Source organism: Glycine max, chromosome 8 (assembly GCF_000004515.6).
Source record: "Glycine max cultivar Williams 82 chromosome 8, Glycine_max_v4.0, whole genome shotgun sequence".
Taxonomy (NCBI): domain Eukaryota; kingdom Viridiplantae; phylum Streptophyta; class Magnoliopsida; order Fabales; family Fabaceae; genus Glycine; species Glycine max.
This window is the reverse complement of record NC_038244.2, coordinates 22,435,901-22,461,564: the sequence shown is the minus strand read 5'-3', so window position 1 is coordinate 22,461,564 and position 25,664 is coordinate 22,435,901. Positions and strand designations below refer to the sequence as shown.

General features: G+C 37.4%; 1 protein-coding gene across 3 annotated transcripts; it reads left to right on the top strand.

Moving 5' to 3' along the window:
- Nucleotides 1-6,812: 6,812 nt before the first annotated feature.
- LOC100794168 (kanadaptin) lies at nucleotides 6,813-25,268 on the top strand. Of its 3 annotated transcripts, XR_415627.4 has the most exons (12): nucleotides 6,813-7,284; nucleotides 8,026-8,105; nucleotides 10,532-10,587; nucleotides 19,894-19,942; nucleotides 20,744-20,890; nucleotides 21,072-21,167; nucleotides 22,607-22,720; nucleotides 22,908-23,038; nucleotides 23,293-23,543; nucleotides 23,715-24,563; nucleotides 24,654-24,786; nucleotides 24,870-25,268. XR_415627.4 is itself a non-coding variant. In XM_041018437.1 (11 exons), the coding sequence occupies exons 1-11, from the start codon at nucleotides 7,144-7,146 to the stop codon at nucleotides 24,701-24,703; spliced, it is 1,956 nt and encodes a 651-aa protein (XP_040874371.1). In that variant the 5' UTR covers nucleotides 6,813-7,143; the 3' UTR covers nucleotides 24,704-25,268. The 3 variants fall into 3 exon arrangements, 2 of the variants coding, with proteins under 2 accessions (XP_040874371.1, XP_003531892.1); XM_041018437.1 differs by having other exon boundaries at nucleotides 8,034-8,105; nucleotides 24,654-25,268; XM_003531844.5 differs by having other exon boundaries at nucleotides 24,654-25,268.
- Nucleotides 25,269-25,664: the final 396 nt, after the last annotated feature.

Genomic DNA, 25,664 nt, shown 5'->3' with positions numbered 1-25,664 from the left:
CCCTCTGGGAAGAGAAGTGTCATGGTGATGCTTTGTTTTATTATTGAAACCTGGATTTGTCTTTTGGTAAAATATAAATTATTCACAAAGACAAGACTCTATTAGAATTTGGAACCCAAACAACACGTACTTTAATTGATTATGAAAATATTAAGAAACTAGATTATATTTTTTTTTGCTTAGTAAAATATGTTTTGTTGATGTTGGACTTGACAATTTTAATATGGTTTGATGTATCTATGCAACTTAACTTCTTCTACTTATTTTCTTGTTGTCATATGTATTGGATCAAGATTTCTAACAAAACATTTATCATTCTTTTATTTTTAAATACTTTCCATATATATGTAAGTTTGTTAGGTTGTTATTTTGTTAGGTAGTTATTCTATTTTATTTTTTGTTTATTTCCTTCTTTAGTTTGTCTTTCTCCTTTTATATATATGTAGCTGATAATTATCAGCCAGACACTTATAATTTTCTTGCTGTTGATCCATACAAATTCTAAGGCTTTTCTAGTCTTTTTTCATCCTTTCTTCATGTACTTTCTTTTCAAGTTATCACAAGATTAATAACTTCAATATGGTATCGATGAAAAAGAATATCTATGATCCTATTCCTTATTGGGCATGTGATCTTCCCTTTGTGTCTCTCTTCTCCTAATCATTCTCACATCAGTTTTTCGGGTTTGGATTCATGGCGGAACAAGTTAAAGATTCCAGTCAAGATCCATCTCATCCACTGTTTCTACATTGTTCGGATGGACTAGGACTCATCCTCACCTCCTAGCCTCTTGATCACAAGAGTTACACCACATAGAGCCACGCCATGATGGTAACTCTTCAATGAAGAACAAGGTGGCCTTCATAGATGGTTCCCTCCCGATGCCAACCACAACAGATCCTACATATGCTGCATGGACTCGTGGTAACAATGCTATCATTTCTTGGCTTTATAATTTTGTTTCTAAAGATATCATTACTAGCATCCTGTTTGCAAATATGACTAAGGAAATTTGGGACGATTTGAAAATAAGATTTTCTAGAAAGAATGGCCTAAGAATTTTTCAATTGAGAAGGCAGTTAATGTCATCACAACAAGGAAATTATGATGTTAGTACCTATTACACCAAATTAAAATCTGTTTTGGAAGAACTCTCAGGCTATAAACCAACATTCCAATGCAAACGTGGAGGGTTACAAACTCTGCAAGATTATAATGAATTTGAATATGTCATGTCTTTTTTAATGGGTTTAAACGATAGTTTTGCTCAAATCCGGGGTCAGATTCTCCTCTCTGATCCTTTTCCCCCCGTTGGTAATGTCTTTTCTCTTGTTATTCAAGAAGAAGCACAAAGAGAAATTATTGTCAATCACATACCTTCTCTAAACTCTAACAATATGGCCTTTGTTGTCAATTCTACAACCAAGAACACTACTAATGGCAAGAGTAGAAATCCCAAGAAAGAGAGACCTCAATGTGCTTATTGCAACATGTTGGGTCATACAAAAGACAAGTGTTTCAAACTTGTTGGCTATCCTCCAAATTACTTCAAGAACAAGCCTCAACATACTGTAAAACAGGTAACTGATTATGCTGAGTCCTCAAATCAAGGTGCCAAAAATAATTTGTCTACTGCTTAATGTCAACATTTGATTAGCTTCTTGACAAATCAATTGAAAACTGAGAACAATGTTGATACTCTTGCCACAAATGTTTCAGGTGTATGCATGAATACTAATGTTGATACCCCTATGCCACTCATAATCTCATCACCTCTAATAACTCAGATGACATAGATATCACATCAATCATAGAAACACCGCAACATACTCCATAACCTGTTCAATTAGATCTTGCTACAACTATTCAACCTGAAATTCCTATTGAAGAACCCCTAAGAAGGTCTACCAGAGTTTCAAACCCTCCAAGACATCTCACTGATTATCACTGCTACAATATGACCAGCACTAATAAAGTCACCTACCCTATATAGAATTACTTAGACTACTCAAAACATTTTGATTCCTATAAACACTACATTTGCCAAATCTCAAAAAACTATGAGCCTCAAACTTATAGCCAAACAATCAAGCATAAACCATGGCAAGAAGCTATATCTACCGATGGTCATGGAGCTCAATAACACTTCGACCATTGTTCCTCTACCTCAAGGAAAGAAACCTATCAGTTGCAAGTGGATTTTTAAGTTGAAACTGAATTCGGATGGGATAGTGGAAAAACATAAAGCTTGGTTGGTTGCCAGAGGTTTTACACAACAATATGGGTTAGATCTTCAAGAAACTTTTTCTCCTGTGGCAAAAATAACTACCTTAAGGTTATTGATATCTTTGGCAGCATCAAATGGTTGGCATCTAGCTCAACTAGATGTCAACAATGCCTTCCTCAATGACACTCTTTCAGAAGAAATACTCATGAACATTCCACAAGGCTACAAACATAGTGTCACCAAAAGGCCCAATGCACCATTGGTTTGCAAGCTGAATAGATCTATATATGGATTAAAGCAGGCTTCAAGAACTTGGTTCAATGCTTTCAACAATACCTTACTCAGAAATGGATTCAAGCAATGTAAGTATGATTACTCATTGTTTACTAAAGGAGAAGGAGATAATTTCATAGCAATTTTAGTTTATCTTGATGACATTATCCTAGCTAGCCCAAGCAAGAAATCATCTCCAGAGCTAAGACAATTCTGAAAGAGCACTCCAAACTGAAAGACTTGGGAGATCTAAAATTTTTCCTAGGCCTGGAGCTATCTAGATCAAAAGAAGGCATTTTCATGTGTCAATGATATTACACATTATATATCCTAGAAGATTGTGGAATGCTTGCCTGCAAACCATCTTCGATTCATATGGAAGCAAATAACAAATTGATGGCTAATTCAAGAACTAAGCTGGTTGCTCCAGGATCTTACAAATGTCTCGTTGGCAGGCTTTTGTACTTAACTATATCTAGACTAGATATATGTTACTGTGTGCACAAATTAAGTCAGTTTGTCTCCAACCCCTATACAAACCACATGCATGCTGCAAACATGTTACTTCGGTACCTTAAGCACATTATTGGTCAAGGTATTCTTTTTAGAGCCAACTCAGACACAAAATTACATGCATATGTGGATGCAGATTGAGGATCATGTCCTAAGTAGAAGATCAACCATTGGCTTCTGTATCTTTTTAGGAAATTCCTTGGTTTCCTGGAAAGCCAAAAGACAAAAGACAGTAAACAGGTCCTCAGCAGAAGTAAAATACAGGTCCTTGGCTTCTGTCTTTAGTGAAATTACATGGATTCAAAATTTGCTTATTGATTTCAATATTAGAACTCCTTTTTTTGTTGTCTATTATGATAACCAAACAACAATTCATATTGCTTCAAACCCCATTTTTCATGAGAGGACCAAACACTTAGAGATTGATCTGCATTTTGTCAGGAAAAAGGTTTCTCAAGGGATTCTGAAGCTCATACATGTTAGAAGGTACCACGAACTTGCAGATATTTTCACCAAAGCCTTACCCCAAAATGCTTTTCTTAGCATCATTTCCAAGATGGGCATTGACTACATCTTCCTCCCATCTTGACGGGAGTATTGGATCAAGACTTCAAAAAAAGCATTTATCATTCTTTTATTTTTAAATACTTTTCATATATTAGTAAGTTTGTTAGGTAGTTATTGTGTTTCTTTTCTATTCATTTCCTTCTTTAGTTTGTCTTTCTCCTTTTATATATATGTAGCTGATAATTATCAGCCAGACACTTATAATCTTCTTGCTGTTGATCAATACAAATTCTAAGGCTTTTCTAGTATCTTTTCTTCCTTTCTTCATGTACTTTCTTTTCAAGTTATCACAAGATTAATAATTTCGATAATATGTGGATGAGTTATCTGAAATATCAAGTGTTTCTATATTCTTCTATGTAAGGCCTTGAATCTAGGATTTAACATAACTTTTTATTTGCTTTCAACTTCCTGGATTCCTACATGCGTTGCTTCTATTATTGATAGATTATAGTTCAACAACACTAGGGCAACAATTTTCTTCTTCAATGTGGTTTTGATACGAAAGAGTTTTATATTCAGCTTTTAAAATTATCAATGACTGTATACTACTATGCTTTACGACAAGTACATGGTTTAATAATTAGTTTGCCAAAGTGTTTAGAAAAAAAATCTTGCTTTAATAATTAGCTTGAAAAAATGTTTCACCTTCAATTTCTAACTATATCGTTTTACTGGATTGTTCGTTGTTATTTAATGTTTTTACTCAAGTTACTTATAAAAAGGCAAATTCAAGGTAATAGAAAATTAGAGTAGGTTGAAGTAAGTCTTGCAAAGCAAAAGCCTTGATGAAAACCAATGCCACCATGCCTTCAAAATATATTGATTATAATTCTACAAGGAGATATTTATCAATAATTATCCCAAATTCTTATGATGAAGGATAATATTTGTAATATCTGCTGACCTATCTCCAGACTTGACTGTTTAGGATTTGGGATAATAAGGAAAAAAAATTGATGGTTGTTGTATGGGCTCACACGTATTATTATTTACTGGTACAATACCATTGTATCTTCATATATGCAGATTCATATGTATATGCAACGATTCTAATGGTATTGAGGGATGCTGGTTGGGGTATGGGTAATGGTTTTCTTGTTATCGATCGATGGAGGATACTCTGATACATTATGCTAGAGTTTCTTTCTTCATGTAATCCAACACTTGTTTGTGTGATTAGATTATTCTTTATGAAAAATGTTCTATTCACTTTAAGAGTAATATTTTTAGAATCATATTTTATTTTTTCGTTTATTTTTTAAAATTTAATGATTAAGATTAGTTATTTATATATATATATATACTTGACTTATAAAAAAAATTGTATCAATAATTTCACATTTCCAAATATTTACATTGTTCATCTAACTTCCATTTGTTGATGAAGATAGTTCGGTTTAATTTATGTTTTTTAATAAAATATGAGCATACGAAACTATCTAATGATAGATATCTCATTCAATTTTGTTTTAAAACATATATATTGACTTATTTTAGGCGTTAAATTCACAAACAAGATAGGAGGTGACTATTAAGTTGATATGTTAAATTCTCTTCAAGTTTTTGTTCTTTTTATGTCTGGTTGGGTAACAAATTTATTTATTGAATTCTCTCATGAATTTTTGGAGATCAATTAATCCTTTTTTTTTTCAGTGATTCTAAATTATATGTAGTATATTGTAAACATAGTTTTTTTTTTTGTGATTCATTTTACGGTTCAATTGTGTGCTTGACAGACATTCATGCTTGTGTGGCTCTAGATTTTTTTATTTTTTTCTTTTAATTTTGACTGACTTGATGTTAGATTAAATTTGATCTATGTTAAAACATTTTTTTTATTATTGAAAGGGTGTGGTGTGACTTTTTAGTTTTCACCGTCATGTTGTTTTTAAGACATTAAACAACACACACAAAAAAAAAAAAAACACTAAACAATTTTTAAAATTCTAAACAAGTCACTTCATGTGTTTAACGCACAAAGTTTATATAAAATGATTTATGATTTATGAGAAGTCACGAGTATAGATTGATAAAAGTTATGGTCGTATTGTTTGGGGATGATATTTATTTTTAAAATTAAACAAAGAAATTCATCTACAAGTTTGTGGTGATTATGTGCTTGTTAATTTTGGATTTAATCTAACTTTAAAGAGGATTTGATTGATTTTTTTTATTAATTTTTTAATCCTTATTTTTTTAAAAATCTAATTTTAGTTTTTAAATAAAAATTTGATACATCAAATTTCTTAAAATTTTAAAATTTTAGTTTTTAGTCAGTAAGCTAGCCCATGTTGTCAATGTTTCATTATTTGCAATATAGACTAATATTTAATTAGATTGTGTTTTAATAAATATTTATTTCTATGTAATTAAAATTTATAATAAAAAAGTTTAAATTTTATTTATTTATTTAATGATATTTCAGTCACTAAAATCTATTATTTTAAAGAAAACTTTAGAAAGAAAAGTTTAAAATTTTTGATCGGTCTAACTTTTTATTCAAGAAGTATAAACTGAATTTTGAAAAAATTGTTAAACAATATTTAGTATGATGATAATCCTATTCATTATTTAAAAAATATTTAAGTAATTATAGTTTGAAATAATTGTTATAATGCGTATTTAATAACCATAAATTAGCAGTGTAAAAACTTGTCCATGGTCAATTAATAAAATTATTAAAATTTTAAAATATAAAAAACTAAATATACAATAAATTTGGACAATTATAAAATTTAGGTTTATATATATCTTTCGTTCATGCAATTTAAAGTTTTTTACAATTTTGTTTTTGTAATTTTTTCATTTTAATCCTATGTTTGTTTGGTCGTTTAGATAACTTTTTTTTATTGTTCGAAACATTCTTTTTTATTATTTAAAATCTTTTCTAAATTTTTTTAAGACTACAAACAAAATAAATATATTTTATAACAAGTAAAAGGAAAAAGTGAGAAATCGAATACATAATTAATATGGTGAAGTTAATATTTAAAAAAAAATAATAGGTCAAGCTGTCAAATTGCAAGGATCAACTTGATTTTCTAGATTCCAAATAAGAAAACCCTAAAAAAGTCACCGATTACTAAATCTCTATTTTATTTTGTTTAAAAATACCTAAAGTTAATAATTTGTCAAAAGATTAAATTATTTAAATACCATTTAATTTTTTTAATAAAAATAATTTTTATTAGATTTTATTCACATTCTTATGATAATTTTTCGTAATCAACTGAATTGTCCTTGGTGGTGGTGTTCTGTTCTCTCACATTGCATTCCCTTTACTCTCTCTGTCTTCGTCATCTCTCTGTTGCGAAGAATCGCAATGACGAACTCCATGGGTCCCCCACCCCCAAAAAACCCTAATCCACCAGACACCACGCCACCGTCAATGCCCCCTCCTCCTTGTGACTCAGCGGAACCGTCACCGCCACCGTCAATGCCCCCTCCTCCTTGTGACTCAGCGGAACCGTCACCGCCACCGCCTCGCGATTCGAGCAACGCTGCCTCTCAGGGAGCCGCAGTTCCGTATAAGATTCCTCCGTGGAGCGCCGCCCCTTGCCATGAATTCTACCTTGAAGTTCTCAAGGACGGTTCCATCATCGGCAAATTCAACGTGTTCGAGAAAGGAGCTTACATGTTCGGCCGATTGGATCTCTGCGACTTCGTGCTCGAGCATCCCACTATTTCTAGGTTTCATGCTGGTACGTTATGCAATTACAATTTCGTTTCTTCGTCATCTCTTCTTAACTACGTGACACTAACAATATAAGACTATAAATGTTTTTTTTTTGTGTGTGTAGAAAATGAAGTTGCATACTGCAATATTGTTTTGCTTATGGTCAATTATGTTGTAGGCAATCTCTTCCTTTGAGTTTTGTGGTAAAGAAGATTAGAGTTGATTATTTTAGACCATACATCAGATGATATAAACCCCACCTTAGCCTGCACTATCGTAATAGCCAATTTGACTGGATTACCTGCATCCACTTTGAAAACATCTAGAAGTCATATTAAAGTTGTGCATGACTTTGTGAATTTCTTAAATAAATTTTTACCCTTATTGGTAAGACCGTGGCATTCTTATTCAGATTATGGAGTTTAAGGTGTTGAAGGAGGTAACCGAAAGAATAGAGACTTTCAATAATATTCTCTTGAGTATTGTATGTGTTACAGTTTTTATACAAAACATAAAGTACTAACACTTGTTTATACTAATACAATATCATAATCCTAAGTAAATAGGTAGACAAATCATGAAATAAAACCAAATCTGCAAATAAAGGAAATAGGGGAACTATAACTATTCCTTGGAGATAATGTGTAGATTACTCTAAATCATTTCAAGATATAATCAAGATTTCATCGAATAGTTTTCACATATTTTAACAATTCATAAAGCTCGCCCATGATTCTTACCAAGGTTTTCATTTGTCTTTTGTTAGTTGTACAGTTTAAGAGAAGTGGTGATGCATATCTCTATGATCTTGGGAGTACTCATGGAACCTTTTTGAACAAAAATCAGGTATTACATAGCATTTCCTCTCCCTTCTAAATTTTGGTGATACTTTCTATAAGATCTTGAGCAAATTACAGAAACCTCCTGAGGTTTAATCATATTACACATGCATTCCCTCCTTTTTTTCACCCTACAGAAACCCCCCTATCGTTTGCCTTCATATTACACTAGCACCCCCTACACCCCAAACAGCAGTAGCTCAGTTTAATTTAAGCGTCATGTGACAGGCATGTGTAGTTTTTTTCCTATGATGCCCCCACCTCATCTTCTTCGTTAAGCCCCTTAACCAAAATCTTTTGGCAGTCAATAAAAATTTCCAAGAAACTTTACCAACAATTTTGTAAGAGAGTATCAACAATATTGAAACGAAATTGCTAGAAGCAAATTAAAACTAGCTTCAAAATTTATATTGAATAAATGGATACATAATCCCAAAGCAATCAAGAACTCAGAAACCCAAAAGCAAAGAAACTCAATGGAACAACACTATTTCAGCAACTCAAAAACAAAATGCAAAAAGAAGCAAAGGCTCACAGAAGTTCTTGTCTTCCACAAGAAACCAAACACCCCCTAAACCCAACCATTTATGCAATTCACAAACCACACCTCTCACTGGCTCAAACGCACGAAGCCGCTACAAAGAGCTTCCCCGCGGCCTCCAGATCTAGAAGACCTTCAACATCAGGATCACCATCCTCTGCGGCTTTGTCACAATTGGCATCAACCTCGGCTCCTTTGACAATGGTGTTGTCAACCAAAACCTCATCAAAAGACCAGCTGCATCCTCGTTCAGATCCGCCAACCCCTCCGATCTACACCTCCTATCCTGACTGAATCTGCACCACCATACTCCACATCTGGGGTGCCTCATACGCTGCCATCCCCATCACAAATTTATGGGTGTTGTCATTGCTTGCTGGAACGTCGATGGCAGCGGTGACTGAGTAGCATGCTCAGTGGTTCCTGGTAGTGGAGGAGCATCACAGATTCATGGAGCTCCTTGCGATAAGTGCGGGCGAGGCCCTTGCTGGTGGTGCTGTTGAACCCTGTGACATCGCTGAGCTGTGCCCACGGTGCGGCGTGCTCTTCCTTCTGCAGAGAGCATCAATGCTTGATTGTTCCATAGGTCTGTTGGAAATAGAGAGAGGGCATTTTTGGGTTTGATACAAAAGATGCAAACGTTAGCTAACGGTGTTAGGGGAGGGAAGGTCAAAGAAATGTGAAAAAAAAGGAGGGGGTGCATGTGTAATATGAGTAAACCTAAGGAGAGGTTTATGTAATTTGCTCTAAGATCTTTGATACATCAAATATTTTTGGTAATTCCCATTACTTACTTTTTTCATGTTTGGAATAATATACTGTGGCAGAGATGCTGGAATTGTCACTTTTTTTTTTATTACAGCTCTTATTCTTAGAATTATTTTTTATTTGAATTACCCTTTTCTGCTATTTCATGTTTTTACGTGAGGCATAATAACTGTTGCTAACATGTAGCTATGCTGTCACTAAGGTGATGCCTGGTTTGAGTGTTTTCTGTTTTCATTTTCAAAGAAAGCAGAAAACAAGATTGAAAATACATTTTCTTAGAATTTAGAAAACATTTTGTTTGAAAATAGTTTCTAAAACAGGCCCAAAACTGAAAACAACTAATTAATGTTTTCAGCCTTTTTTGAAGAAGTGAAAATGCGGTGGCACCTTAGAGCACTTTCTTCTGGATACATGTTTTTTAAATCTTGAAAATTTGAAAACAATAATGGAAACAGAAAAGAAACACTCAAACTAAGTGCTAGTGGACTGAAGAGTCAACTAAGCGTATTTGCTGAAATGGTTCAGTTGGAGATGCTTTTTCCCAAAGCCTTATCCAAAAGTGATTAACTAAACCCCATGTTTTTAACAAATAAAAAACCTTTAATTACCTCATTTGCTACTTGGGCTACATCTAAAATATTTCCCCCTGCACTTAGTGAACTAAGTTTATCAATTAAAGACCTCATTTAGCCAAGGCAGAGATATTCTTGGCAAGAATCTTGTGTTGTATTTACTGGTAAGGTTATTGAGTCTGTAATCCTTCATGATGCAAAAGCAATCTATTTTTGGTAAAAGAGATATGTGAGTATAATTTAAGTGAATAACAATGCTACATTGCGGTGGAGCTCGTTAGCACTTTCAAAAGGTTATCTTTGATATTATCCTGATTCAAGTGATGTATATGCAAAAAATCTTGTGTATCCCCAGCATTATATTAGCAACTCTAAAGTTGATGAAAGTCACAACCGTAATTTTGATTTAATTTAACATTTTTCACCTTTAGTTCATACATAGGTCTAGTGTATTTTGTTGAAATATTTGGGCCCAACTGTGTGGAAAAACTGCAAATTTATAACTTTATAGTGTCAATGACATAATTCCTTTTCCTTTTCCTGTTTGCTTAGGTGGAGAAAAACACATATGTTGACTTGCATGTTGGTGATGTCATTCGATTTGGCCGGTAGGTATTTGTTTGGTTATTTTTCTATTATGCTCATAAACAAGTATTTCTCTCTAGTCCCCACTGTTATGGTTTTCACTTAAGCCATTATTACTTTCTTTTTTATTATTTCAGATGGTGTAATAGGTTTATTTGTTTAGTCTATTTATGAATCATGTGCTAGGTATCTGTAAGAATCTATGCAGTAGTCATTAAGTCATTAGACTTTGGCTTGAGTTTCATCATTATGCAACACACACAGAGAAGCAAATTACCTAGCGAGAGAATGAGTGAGAGAGAGAGAAAAAGCAGGGCGAGAGAGAGAGAGACAGAGAGCAGAGTGAGAGAGAGAGTGGGCAGACAGCGAGCCAGAGAGAAGGTGATAGGGCCAGAGTATGGAAGGAGGGAGAGATACCAACGACGCTCTTCTCCAAGACATCAAGCTGATGGCAAACCTCGAACCATAGTGAGAAGATGGAGCTGTAGTGATGAAGGCTACAATCATCATAACAAAGTTGATGTGAGATGGAGTACAGAACAGGAAGAGGACAATGATCCTACCACCAACCAAGGAGTATGGCTCGAAGTAACACACAGGCGGAAAAAGAAATTGGTAGAAAACAGGGGCAGAGTGGATAGGAGCAGTCTCAAATGGCAGGATAGGAAGATGACATGGCGAAACAAGGAAGATGTCACGACCTTCTATTTCTCTAGATTCCCCGAAGGGATTAAGGAGAAAGATCTATGGCAGATTTTCCAGAAATGGGGAAAGGTATGGGAAGTCTTTATTCCCAAGTCTAAAAACAAGGAAGGTCACAGATTTGGGTTTGTAAGGTTTAAAGAAGTTGAGGACGAACGGAGACTGGAAAGACAACTTGACAACAACATATACATCGGAGGGATGAAACTGTTCGTTAACACCCCAAGATTTGACAGGGGGAGGGTGTTTCGTGCACACCAAAATGGCACCTCCATACAGAGGGTGGTGAGTACTCAGGAAGTGCACAAAGGGAATCAGGAGGTTATGAAACTAAAATGCTCTGAGGGTAGACCGCGATCCTACGTGGAGGTGGTGAGAGAGGAGATGTATGGAGAAGGAAGTTCTTATCGGAAGAAGGAAGTCCCTCAAAGTACCAGAAGGTCTATGCAGAGGCCAGTGGTCTTGAGCTCACACAGGAGACCAATGAATGGCTTCAGAACGCATGGGTGGGGAGATTGAGGAACAGAGGTATGTTCAAGAGGGTGGAGGAGGAGCTCAAATGGGTGATAGATGATGAAGTTAACCCCTGCTACTGGGTTGATGATTGGATTTTTCTCCCCTACCTGGATGATTCCAAGGCGGCGCGACTGATAGACGAGGAGAAGCAGAAGGGGTCTACACCCATCATGGAGCTTCAGAAGTGGACCTCGAAAATTCGACCAAACCACAGGCTCACGTGGGTCTTGCTATGGGGTCTCCCGCCGACTGTGTGGGAGCCGGAATACATGGAGAAGGTGCTGACGGACATTGGTGAGTTGGTAGAGGTGGACGACTACGTGGAGGACTGCAAGCGGATGGACGTAGCGCGCATCCTTATTCGGACAAAACGGAGACCACGAATATAGGAGACGGTGCTGGCCATTATTGACAGGGTTGAGTACGACCTCGACGTCATCGAGGACACGATTGGAACGCGTGCGCAGTTGAAGCACCACCGGACTACCAGCTGGTTTCCTCCATCCCTTTTCTCGACCCAGCCAAACACTCCAGTGTCTGCCGACGATGGTTCCCCCGAGCCCCACTTCGGTAGCATCGCTTCAGACGGCGGCTCCGACGACTGTGACGATGGCCTTTGCAACCAATGGGGTAGGCCCAGTTCGAATTCAGGCCGTGGCGACCGTTGGGTACAACCCCCTGGTCGAATCTGTGACCGGTCCGTCATTGACCTGGATGACGTGGACCAACCAAATGCAATTGACCATCAAAGATACACAGGCGCTGGTCCTGGTGCGGTTTTCGAACCCAGCAACGGCCATATAACCCAGAACGACAATGAATTAAATGCTATCGAAGAAGGACAAAAGAAGGCTAGCATGCAATTGGAAAAAGGGTCTGAGAAGGTCAAAGGAAATCAGGATGGCCAGCAGAGAGACCTTTTTGTAGATTTTCTTGGGAACAAAACTATAGTCACAGAGGGGGAAATGGAGGAGGATATTTCTTTTGATGCTATCACGTCACACAGTAGTGATACACATATAAAAGAGGCTTGCATAGTCAACATTTCCAGTGGTCAAAATGACCCAAAGGAAGTTAGAGGGGAATTGGGCCAGAGGATAATTGGCCCACATGAGTTAGCTACTAAGGTCTATGTTAGAAGAAAGGAGGTGTTGGTTAGTAGGGGAAAGGCCCATTATCCTCAGTCGTGGATTCAATTCGAGGCTTAAAAACAGATTGCATGTCAACATGTCTAGGAGAGGACTTGGAGAAGCAGTGTGCTCTGGTAAGAGAATTGGGCCTGACTTATGGGGAGGATGTTTCGAAGGTTAAGGAGCTTATGATAGACATGGACATCAGAGATAACAAGGTGGCAGCTGAGATGGGTATTAAACACCAACAAAAATGATCATTCTCTATTATAATTCAAGAGGTTTGGGGAGGAGGATTAAATGGGCTGCCATTAGAAGGCTCATTCTAAAGCATAAGGTGGATATTGTATGTATCCAAGAAACCAAAAAAGAGAGTTTCAATAAAGGAATCTGTTAGTCCATATGGGGGGACTCATCTGCATCATGGGATAATGTCCCTTCAGTTCAGGCTGCTGGGGGGTTGCTTTGCTTATGGAATAATTCAACATTTGAGGTGGATAGGAAGGAGAAAGGCAGTAATTTTCTAATGTTGGAAGGGAGGTGTGTTAATATTAATCAAAGGATGTTTTTGGTTAATATCTATGCCCCTTGTGACCTTGCTGGGAAGAGACTTCTTTGGGATGAATTAAAGCAGCTGAGGGCATCTAATCCTCCTGGTCTTTGGTGTTTTATGGGGGACTTTAATAGTATTAGAAGCCAAGAAGAAAGATCTAGCTTATCCCAAAGATGTGCTGACCCCTTGGGTATCTCAGAATTTAACCAATGGATATCCGAGATGGAGTTGCAGGAAATTAAATGTGTTGGCAGCAGCTTTACCTAGATCAGGCCCAATGGTAGTGTGAAGAGCAGGCTTGATCGCTTCCTGGTTTCAGAACAGTGGCTGGCCTCCTGGCCTGATAGCTGTCAATATGTCCTCCCAAGGGACATTTCTGATCACTGCCCAATCATCATGCAAACTAAGAAGGTAGACTGGGGTCCTAAGCCTTTCCGGGTAGTTGATTGGTGGCTTCATCAAAAAGGGTTTCAAAGAATGGTGAGAGAGGCATGGAGTAGTGACCAGCAAGGGGGATGGGGGGGAATTGTGCTCAAGAACAAGCTGAGAAATTTAAAAGTGGCCATAAAGCAGTGGAGTAAGGAGTATGGGAACATTAGTGTTAAGGGGATTCAGAAAATTCAACAGAAGTTAAATGAAGTGGAAGACTTAGCCTCTACCAGAATTTTGTCCGAGGATGAGATCAAGGCTAAGAAATCCCTTCAGCAAGAGTTGTGGGATGCTTCTAATGCCTATGAATCTCTATTGAGGCAGAAATCTAAAGCCAAGTGGTTAAAAGAAGGTGACAGCAACTCAGCTTATTTCCACAAGGTAATAAATTTCAGGAGAAATTATAATGCTCTCCAAGGAATTCTCATAAATGGAGTGTGGGTTTAGCAACCTGATGTGGTGAAGAGTGAAGCTGTGAACTTCTTCCTCAAGAGATTCACTGAACAAAACTTATCCAGGCCTACCCTTGATGGAGTCCAATTCTCCTCACTTACTCAGAGGCAGAGGGAGGACCTCATTACCCCTTTCTCAGACCATGAGATCAAAGAGGCTGTGTGGAGCTGTGGTGGTGACAAATGCCCTGGCCCTGATGGTTTTAATTTCAATTTTATTAAGGAATTTTGGGGAGTGTTGAAACCTGAGTTTAGAAGATTTGTGGATGAGTTTCATGTCAATGGCAGCTTCCCTAGAGGCAACAATGCTTCTTTCCTGGCTTTAATTCCTAAAGTAAACCACCCTCAGTCCCTCAATGAATATAGACCAATCTTTTTGATAGGCTGCATGTACAAGGTGATAGCCAAGTTACTAGCAAACAGATTGAGGCATGTCATACCTGTCTTAATTGATGAAAGACAAACAGCTTTCATTAAAGATAGACATATCCTTCATGGTATTTTGATACTCAATGAGGTGGTTGAGGAAGCTTGTAGGAGAAAGAAACCAGTCATGATCTTCAAGGTGGATTTTGAAAAGGCTTATGACACAGTCTCCTGGTCTTTCTTGGATTATATGCTGCATCGATTGGGCTTTTGTCTCAAATGGAGAAAGTGGATCTCAGCCTGCCTCCATTCAGCAACCATATCTATTCTTGTTAATGGCAGCCCTACAAAGGAGTTTGCTCCAACTAGAGGTTTGAGACAAGGGGACCCTCTAGCCCCTTTGCTTTTTAACATAGTTGGAGAAGGCATCACAGGCTTAATGAGGGAAGCAGTTCGGAAAAATTTATACAGAAGCTACATGGTTGGAAAGAAAAAAGAACCCACTAATATCCTGCAGTATGCAGATGATACTGTTTTTGTGGGTGAGGCTACTTGGGACAATGTTTTGGTGTTAAAGGCCTTGCTTAGAGGTTTTGAAATGGTCTCAGGCTTGAAGATTAACTATGCCAAGAGCCAGTTTGGGGTTATAGGAGGTGTTGTTAACTGGACCAATGAAGCAGCCCAAATCCTGAATTGTAGGCAATTGGAAACCCCTTTCTGTTACTTGGGTATCCCTATTGGGGCTAAACCTTCAAGTAGTTTGGTGTGGGAGCCTTTAATCAAAAAATGTGAATCTAAACTATCCAAGTGGGCCCAGAAAAACATATCAATGGGAGGGAAGATCACTCTAATAAACTATGTTCTCAATGCTGTACCAATATATCTGTTATCCTTTTTCAAGATTCCTCAAAGGTAGTCCATAGATTGGTAGCCTTGCAAAGGAATTTTCTGTCGGGGGGAGACCATGACCATAAGAAAATTCCTTGGGTAAAATGGGAGATTGTCTGCCTGCCCAAGACTGAGGGGGGTTGGGGATCAAAGATATCTCCAAATTCAATACAGCTTTGTTGGGCAAATGGATATGGGCCTTAGCTTCTGACCAGCAGCAGCTATGGGCTAGAATTATTATTTCCAAGTATGGAGGCTGGTCTGATTTTCAGTCTGCTCGTGTCCAAGGGGGGTATTCATACTGGTGGAGGGACCTAAGGAAGCTTTATCATCAGTCTGATCACAACATTTTCCACCAATACATGAGTTGGAAGGTTGGGTGTGGGGATAAAGTCAGATTCTGGACAGACAAGTGGTTAGGGGAAGAATATACTCTTCAACAGAAATACAATCAGTTGTTTCTCATTAATAGACAGCAATCAGACCTCATTTCAATGATGGGAAATTTCTCTCAGGATAACTGGAGGTGGGACTTGAAATGGAGGAGGAATTTATTTGATTATGAAAGTGATCTAGCTGTGAATTTTATGGAAGATATCACTTCTGTACCTATTCAGAGACATGTTAAGGACATCATGATCTGGAAAGCTGATCCTAGTGGTGTATATTCCACTAAGTCAGCCTACAGACTAATGATGAACCCCTCTACTCCAGCCTCTGATGTGAGAACCTCAATATTAATTTGGAAGATGAAAATTCCCCCAAGGGCTGCAGTCTTCACTTGGAGGCTTCTTAAAGATAGGCTCCCCACTAGGGTCAACCTCATAAGAAGAAGTGTGATCATCCAGGAGGCTGCTTGTCCTCTTTGTGGCCAAGAGCAGGAGGAGGTGGGTCATCTCTTTTTCAATTGTAAGAGGATAGTAGGTCTATGGTGGGAGTCCATGAGATGGATCCAGGTTGTGGGACCTCTCCCAGCTTCTCCAGTAGATCATTTTCTTCAATTCTGTGATGGGTTTGGAGCAGACATAAACCATAGTTCATGGTGTGGATGGTGGGTTGCTCTAACTAGTACCATATGGCAGCATAGGAACCTCTTGATTTTCCAGGACAAACCTTTTGATTCCTCTAAAGTCATGGAAGATGCTTTGTTCTTAGCCTGGTCTTGACTAAAAGCTAGAGAAAAAGGCTTTAACACTAGCTTTAACCACTGGTCTTCCAATATCTCGGAATCCTTTGGTTAATCTGTGTGGGGTAGCCTTTCTAGTTGGGTTAGCTTGGGTTTTTTTGGAGGGCAGCACCAGAGGTGCATTGTATTTTCTTTTATCGAGTACCCCTTGTACTGTTTTGATTATACTATTAATATATATACTTTTTGCCTTCCAAAAAAAAAAAGTCATTAAGTCATTAAAAGTTGTTAGTTGCAGCTTTCTTGAGGAACTATTGCTTCTTACAGGGATATACAATGAGTCCAGTTGACTTGTGACGTGCAACAAGTCCATTTGAATTAGTATATTATATTTTACCCTCAGGATCTTTCTAAGGGTGTTGCCTTTTTAGATTTGCGTAGAGATTAAGTTTGTCATTATGCATTGTTATTCTTGAATGCTGTTTTGTTGCTTCTTTCTAAGGGTGGAGGACATGTTATCCTTCTGTTTTTGTACTTCTTTCTGGACGCAATCTTCAGCAATTTATTGTGCCTTGCCCCTGTAAATTTTGTTACAGACTCAGTAAGCTAAATATTCTTTAACACTAAGAGCAATCAGTATTGAAGTTTCATCATTGGAGATTTTGTAGTTGATTCTACAGATCCTGATGGTTTTTTGCTTCTATTGATTTTGAAGTACGTTTTTTTTATTGCCTCCTTCCCTCCCACTGTTTTTGTGGTTCTCCATAATTTTTTTTACCCTGATGATAGTTGGTGAAATGGCAACAAGAGAATAAGTATTGTTGGACGAGAATGTTGCAATAGATGGCTGGATATGAAAGAAAAGATAAGCAAATTATTTTTTTTTTATCAGCCAAAATAATTATATATATATATTAAGAAAGTACCAGAGGTACTGAGAAAGTACATGAGAAAGATATAGGTGAAACAACTGGGAAATCAGCCCACTTAGTAGTTCACCCCAGATTGGGGCACACAGCAGGCTGAATTACAAAAGAAATACCCTGCACGCCTATTGATTACTACATCTAAAACCTTGGGTCAGATTTGATGACCACTGGTTGTAGTGAGTAGTGAAATCCTTCTCTAAGTTTTTCATCCACGACCACACCAAAAACAGTGCGTCCTCCATCAATCTATTTGCATTGAAGTTACTATTGGAAAAAACTATGTCATTTCTGTGCTTCCATATGCTCCAAGTCAGTGCTATCCACCATCCTTTCCATCTAGATGCTGCCATTCCTTCCACAATATAAGACGCATGCTGAATAAAATGATGTCTTGGGTGGAAAGGGAAAACATACGCCAAATTCACCCAAGACAATGACTCCCACCAAACTGAAATTATTTTCCAGCAATGAAAAAACAGATGAGACGCGCTCTCTTCCGCACTTCCACAAAAGGGACAAGCAAATTATTGAATGTATTAGGGAGAGACATGATATAATCTCTCCTAAAATGGTTTGGACATTTGAGAAGAAGACCAACTTAGGCCTTAGTAAGAACAATCAGATTGAATAAGACGAAGGAAAACTTTGAGCGAAATCATTACAAAACATCTCACCCCAAATAATAGTCTTATTGAAATATTGGTTTGTGACAAAACATTTTTTTTATCCATGTTGTTAGTTGATCCCACATGGTTGGAAAAAAGGCTCTTGTGATTGTTTTTCATGTTCATATTTTTAATTATTAATTATGTTTTGTTTAGAATTAGGAATTTAATGTATAATGATGTGATAGGATATAATATTGGATAAGGAAGCTGAATATCCTCTAATTATGTGTAATCAATACCACCTGTCTATATAAACAAGCATCTGTTGTGCACTATGACACATGGTTTCACTCAATTATCCCTCTTTATTTTCTCTCATTTTACATGGTATCAGAACTAAGTTGAGGGAGTAAAGAAAACCGTCCCTACTGGGGACAGTCCATCGGGGACCTGCTGTCCCCGGTGGATCTTTATACTCGCCACACCTTTTCTGGCAAACTTCTTTCCTATGTTTTCGCTTTCTGGGAGACCTTTATGGTCGTCACATTTATTCTGGCGACTTGCTTCCGCTTTGCGACGACCCTTTTCTCCTTTCCTGAAAAGTGTTCCGGTCATCACCGGCTGCCGTCACTTTTCCGGTGACCCACTGTCCCGATGGACCTGTCTGCTCGTCTCCCATCTTCCAATGAGCCTTTTATGCTTTTCCGGCAACATATAAACCTTTTCTGGCAACTGCCGTCCGCCACCGTGTCGGCAACCTTTCTGATTGGTGACTACACCATCGGACTTGCCTTTTGCGGATCTACACAGATCGGCTACCACGTTGGCGTAGGAGCCCTCACGTGCGGCCCCTTTGATGCGCCAAACAGCACCTTTTGCTGGTGCGTGGCAGCGCGTGCGCCATCCTTTCCTGCCACGCTTCCTGCTATGATCTCGCTTCTCAAGTGCAACCGCACCCCGGAGTCTCGCCTAGGTCTACGCATCCTTGCGGGACCACATCTCCAGGCATGGTGCTGTTTGTTCATGTTTTTATTTTGTTTGCAGGAACTGTTTGGTTTGTGTCTTACAGTTACTGTTTTTCACTCATCATGGCATCTGCTGGTCTTGTGGGGATTTTAGCCAGTACTACCTTCTGCTTGCCTTCATCAGAGTTCTTTTGCGTGCTCGCCTCTTCAGCCTAGGTTTTGTGTAGGTGTTTCTTTTGCAGTTGCTGTTTGCTCGTGCACGGTTTCTTTCCCTTGGCTTCAAAACCCTGGGACCTTTGTTGCAGCACGTGCTTTGCTTGTCTTGTTTTAGCCCGTAATAAATTTTCTTGTAAGCTTTAGCTTGAGGGGGAGTGTTGAGAATCAGGAATTTAATGTATAATGATGTGGTAGGATATGATATCTGATTTAGAGGAAACTGAATATCCTCGAATTATGTGTAATTAATACTATCTGTCTATATAAACAAGCATCCATTGTGTACTCTAACACATGGTTTCCCTCAATTATCCCTCTTTATTTTCTCATTTTAAATGTTTAGTGTAGATATGAAGATGATAGAATTGAATGGATTTTCTTCTACATGGAATTTCATGGTCCTAATTTATATTTGTATATATTCATCTTGTCTTGTATCACATTTACAGGTCATCTCGCTTGTTCATTTTTCAAGGACCGTCTGACTTGATGCCTCCTGTAAGATCCAGGCTTCCTTTTTTATGTTTTTTTTTTCATTACATTTATGACCATTATGGAACTGGTATATGTTGTGGGCTGACTATCCCCAATATCCAGTTGTTAGTTAAAGACACATGAATAGTTTTATATTATATCTCTAAAACGCTGCTTCATGCAAGTGCTCTTTGGGCTTCTAGCATGGATCATGCACGACCCACTTACCTTGTGCTGAAATTCAACTTTTTATTAGCAAAATTTGGGCGATATAAGAATTAAAAACTACAGTCTAGACAACTTGGGCATAGAGGCTCTAATTATGAAACAACTGTCCCAAAAGCTTAAGCTGGTGGGTAAAGATACAAAAATTGTTTCATTTTGTATATGAACAAAATAAAAAGGGGGATGCTAGTAAATATGTCCTGCTCTTTTGAGTTGTTACATACAATATCCAAGTCTATTTTTAATTTATAGCTTCCTGTGAAATATGTTCTTGCACATTCTTGCTTATCTAGTAAAGCCTGACTTCGGAGTAATGCTTTCATACATGATCAGTTATCAGTAATTTTATGCGTTTCTTTTTGGAAGAATTTCAATTTCTAGGGTTTTGATGGACAAATTTTTAATTAGTGAAAACACCAGAGTCAATTTATTTTATTTACTCATAATCATTAACCATTCTAGGACCTTGTGACTCAATGTCTATGCTTTTGTCTAACTTTCTTTCCTTCACCTTTTTTTACAAACAAATTGTAATTTTTAAATGTTGTTATTACCGTAATCCACTTTTTTTTTTCATTTCATGTTGGCTTTATTTTGTAGGAAACTAATGCAAAACTTATGAGAGAAGTGAAGATGCGTGAAGCAATGCTAGATAAGGAAGCTTCAGTCCAAAGAGCAAGGCAGGAAGCATCTCTTGCTGAGGGTATTTCTTGGGGCATGGGTGAGGATGCTATTGAAGAAGATGAGGTTTGTAGAGGCTTGTAATTATGGTATACAGAATATATGATAATATATGGTTTTTCCTTTGAACTATCTAATTAATTATTAACATTTTATATTTTCAGACTTTAGAATCTACTTTTTGTGTGAAAACTCAAGTTGACTATTTATGCCTTCTAATTCATTAATTGATGGATTCAAATTTCAGGATGATGTTGAAGAAGTGACATGGCAGTCATACAAAGGACAACTTACAGAAAAACAGGAAAAAACCCGTGAGAAAATAATAAAAAGAATGGAAAAGGTGTGTCATTATTGTTAATTTGGTTTCTTATGGCACGTCTTTCATTTTTAATTATAATCCACAGAGCTTATAGATATTAAACACTAATTTTTATAGCAGTCAGTGGTCAGACCCATCATCTTATCTAATCCTCAAATTGAATGCGAAGTTGCTAACCATATTACTTAAAAGATATAAAAGCCCTGTTGAGTAATTCACCAACTGATTGATCTACTTTTTTGGTGTTGCGTAATGTGCACGGCAGCCATGCAAGACGCCAGTGGTCCTGCAACTCCCAAGCAGAGTATGCAGGATTCTCTATTCCTGCCTTGTAAATCAGATTCAGAGACAATCAACAAAGGAATGTGAGATGAAACTACAAATTGATGATAGCTGATGAAGAACTGGTTCCATTTGTTGGAGCCAGTTGAGAAATTTTTTGTCATTTAGGGTATGTTTGGTTTAGAAAAGAAGTGAAAGAAAAGAAAAGGAGTAGAAAATAAGTGGAAAGTGAGATGATTTTTAGATCGTTTGGTAGAAAAGAAAATAAATATGTATAAAATGACATGAATGCTATAAATAAAAAAGATATAAAATAAATAAGGGTGTTTTTGGAATTATACAAATAAAGGCCTTCTGTTTCCTTTTCTGCCCAAATTGGGTGGATAGCTACAGTGCACCAGGCCCCACATATTCTGCTCCTTCCTTCCCTTTTATGCTATTCCTAACTAAAGAAAGAGCACCGTGTCAGCTTTCCTTTCCCCTTTCAATCAATCTGTCCACTTTCAGCCTTACAAAACAAACGTTTAGTTTCTCTGTGATTTGTGTTAGGAGAATGCTGGAATTTTGAAAATTGAAGATTTGGATTGGAGGATTGATTGAACTGGACCAGACACAGAAACAAAGAATGTCTGTATTATTATAATAGTGCACCCAAAATAGAGTACAGATGAGTTTCGAGGTCTCACCACCCTCCACTTCCCAAGTTCTCTCCCTCCTCTCTCTAATTCCCGTTACTATTTATAGTTTCTTAACTAACTAACTAACTAACAGTTAGTTATCCTAGCAATCTAACTATTTGACAACTAATATACACCTTTCCCTCATCTATCAAGGAGATACTAGTGGTGGATTTGGATCCATAACCATGAGAAAGGCTCTAGAAGCTCATGAGTCATGATACAATGTGGAATTTCAAAGAGAGAAAGAGATTTTATTACTCTGAAAAATTGATACAACTGAATCAAGTTGTTGTTTAGGGAGTCTGATATTTATACATATAGTGTTAGACTTCTCTACGAAGCTAACTATACTAACAGGTTAGTTAACTAACCTACAGCTATCACAACAGAATGTAACCAAGAGATACAAAGATACACCACCACATACTTAACACCTATTAACCATGGTAATATACTCGCAAGGGCTTACCCTATATTTGTGTTGTTTTCTTTGTACAGATTGCTAACATGAAGAAAGAAATAAATTCTATTCGAGTTAAAGACATTTCTCAAGGTGGATTAACTCAAGGTCAACAGACTCAGATTGCTAGGAATGAGCAAAGAACAATGCAGGTAATGTTGAAGAAAATAAATTTGACAAGAACCTTATATATTGTTCTCCACAATATATTCTGTGATTATCATTTGTCTCATTGTCAGAGGTTTTTGAATTAGAATTTTTTTCTCATCAAGCCATCTTGTTAATTGGGTAAATATTGATCACACAAGCTGATAAGCTGACATTTTCTTAATGGGATAGATATTGGAAGAACTTGAAAACCTGGAAGAGACACTGAATGATAGTATTCGAGAGAGTATGGGTGCACGTACAGGAAAGCTGTCTCATGGGAAGAAGAAAGGTGCAGTGGAAGGCGAAGAAGAATATTTGAGGTATAATATCACTGATGGAAGAAATTTTTTGTGAAAGCTGAAACTTATTGAGATGAATTTCATGTTCGAATATTAAATGATGATAACTAGATTTTTTAACTGCTAAAAGCTATTTAATTTTCTTAGAATGCTGTGTTTTTTTGGAGTGAAACAAGTGCAATATTTAATGTGCTTGCTTGGCTCTTTCATGCTGCAATATTTATAGTGATGTGCCAAAACTAAAATGCATGTTGGTAAATACTTGTATTGTGCAGTGATGATGATGATGAATTTTATGACCGTACAAAGAAAAAGGCTTCACATCAGAAAACTGGTGACAACCAATCAGTCGAGACTGCAGATACTCTTCTTGATAAGAAAGATGTCATCACCAAGGAAATGAATGAGAAGAAAGAGTTGCTTATGATTGAAAAGAACAAAATATTGTCAAACCCGGAGAGTGCCACACAAGATGAAGTTGATGACTCACTTGATGCATACATGTCAGGGCTTTCATCTCAACTAGGTGAGAGTTCCTTTAACTAAATTTATTAAGCTTTCAGTATTTTAGTTTATTTCTAAGTATAATGTCTTTGCTGGACAGTTTCTTTTTTCCACATTTTATATATCATGTCTTAAGCTGCAGATAGAGATTAGGTCTTGTGCTTATCCATTCTGATTTCTTCTTTTCTGTCAGTGCATGATAAAAGTGAGCAACTTGAAAAGGAATTGTCAACTCTTCAGTCCGAGTTGGATAGGATATGCTACTTGTTGAAGATTGCTGACCCAACAGGAGAAGCTGCCAAGAAAAGGGAGTTGAAAGTACATGAACCCAAACCAAAAAAATCTGAAGTAACCATTACCATCAAGAAGAAACCACCTGCAGAAGCACAGAAAAGCAGTGGGCCTTGTGCAAAAGCAGATAACAAGAATCCTCCTGTGGAAACCCTGAAAATCCGCGAGACCCCTGTCAAGGAAGATGGCTCTATAGAAGGGGAAAAGCCTGGAGCTGCAACTTTGGGTTTAGACAAGTCGGAACCTGACTCTGACAGGTTGAAAGCTGAAAATGTTGTATTTGCTATACCAAAGCCCCAATGGCTTGGAGCTGTAGAGGATAGGGTTACAGACAATACCCAACAGTCGATGCCCTCTCTGCTTCTGCATGAGATAGATGAGTCCAATCAGTTTGTGGACTATAAGGACAGGAACCAAATTTTGGGCAGCAGTGATAATGCAAAGACGTCAGTGGGATCTACAATTGAGTCTGCTGCTGGTTTAATAATAAGGAAACGGAAGCAAGTTGAGACAACTGCAACAAATTGTAATGATGCGTCTGAACAATTGACATCCTCCACTTCAGGTGAAAAAATGGCTGAGGATGCCGTGGCATTATTGTTAAAGCACAATAAGGGGTTGTATACTAATGATGATGAGGAAAAATATGAAGGCCAAGAGAGGAGGGGGCCTAAAAGAGTGCTTGGGCCTGAGAAACCATCCTTCTTGAATGATGAGATGGATTACGATGACTCATGGGTTCCTCCTGAAGGTAAGCATATTTTGGTTCAATAGTCTGACTTAACTAGTGATTGAATTGTCATTTTTGTCAGATGATCATACATTCCTTTGCTTTGTGCAGGACAATCAGGTGATGGACGCACTTCCTTGAATGATAGATATGGCTACTAAGGTTGAGTGAAGTGCATCATTGTTCATTTACAAGAAGGGGGTTTAGGCTGTACATTCACCTTAATATATCGGTGAGGGATCAGGTATAGCCTACTCATCATTGATGCACTTATATATAGAGTTGGCTATATATGACTTTCAATGACTTCCATCCTCTGTTAAATAGAAGTGAAAGGATGATAAAGTTTGTTGAAGGGACCAATGTAACAGACATGGCAGGGTGAAAGCACTATAGTAAAATGTAGTGAGACAGATGCACTTGACTGGTCTGGTACCCTTGTCAACTGCTTGCTGCGTGTACAGCCACATGATCTGAGTAGCGAGTGACTTCTGTTTGTGAGAAGTTTGGAATGAGGGCAGGTTACGCCATTCCTATTCTGATTATTAGCAAAGCAGTTTAGATCCAAAACTTGGTCAGATGTACATTCTGCATGCTACTGTCCTTTGGAAAGTTTTGTTATCACTTTTCAGTTGTGACAAGTGTTAGTCGTTGAAGAAATGACTCTAATTAAAGGCTGTCTGCACTCTTATATTTGAAGAAATGATAACAAAATTGTTAGTTGTCTTTTTCTCGTTCTCTTTAAACATGGAAAATACAAGGAATACTAGTCGTAACAGACTTTACAGATAGTATTTTCTCTCGTTTATTTTATTCTAAGATAAACGATGGCCACCCAAAGCAAATACAAAAGGAATCAGGTGTTTCTGTGTTCAAACCAAGTGATGAAGCATTTACTGTTTGCATCATTTTCTGCCTGGCATGTGCTGTGTGAGTTCTGCTCCATACTTGTTTAGTGTGTAATTGGCAATAACGATCTAATCACGGCGATAGGAGTTACAAAAGTTTCAAATGTCAATGTAAAGACAACACGTTGCAAAAATGGAAGTTGCCACATTTAAGAATAACACACTAATTGTGGAGACGTGAGTGACAAGTTTTTAATCCCAAATGAGTTATTGA

Coding starts and splice junctions, on each gene's coding strand:
- LOC100794168 (XM_003531844.5), top strand. CDS start 6,906: ATGACGAACTCCATGGGTCCCCCACCCCCAAAAAACCCTAATCCACCA. Junction 7,285..8,025: donor TATTTCTAGGTTTCATGCTG/GTACGTTATGCA, acceptor GTCTTTTGTTAG/TTGTACAGTTTAAGAGAAGT. Junction 23,544..23,714: donor AGGGCTTTCATCTCAACTAG/GTGAGAGTTCCT, acceptor CTTTTCTGTCAG/TGCATGATAAAAGTGAGCAA.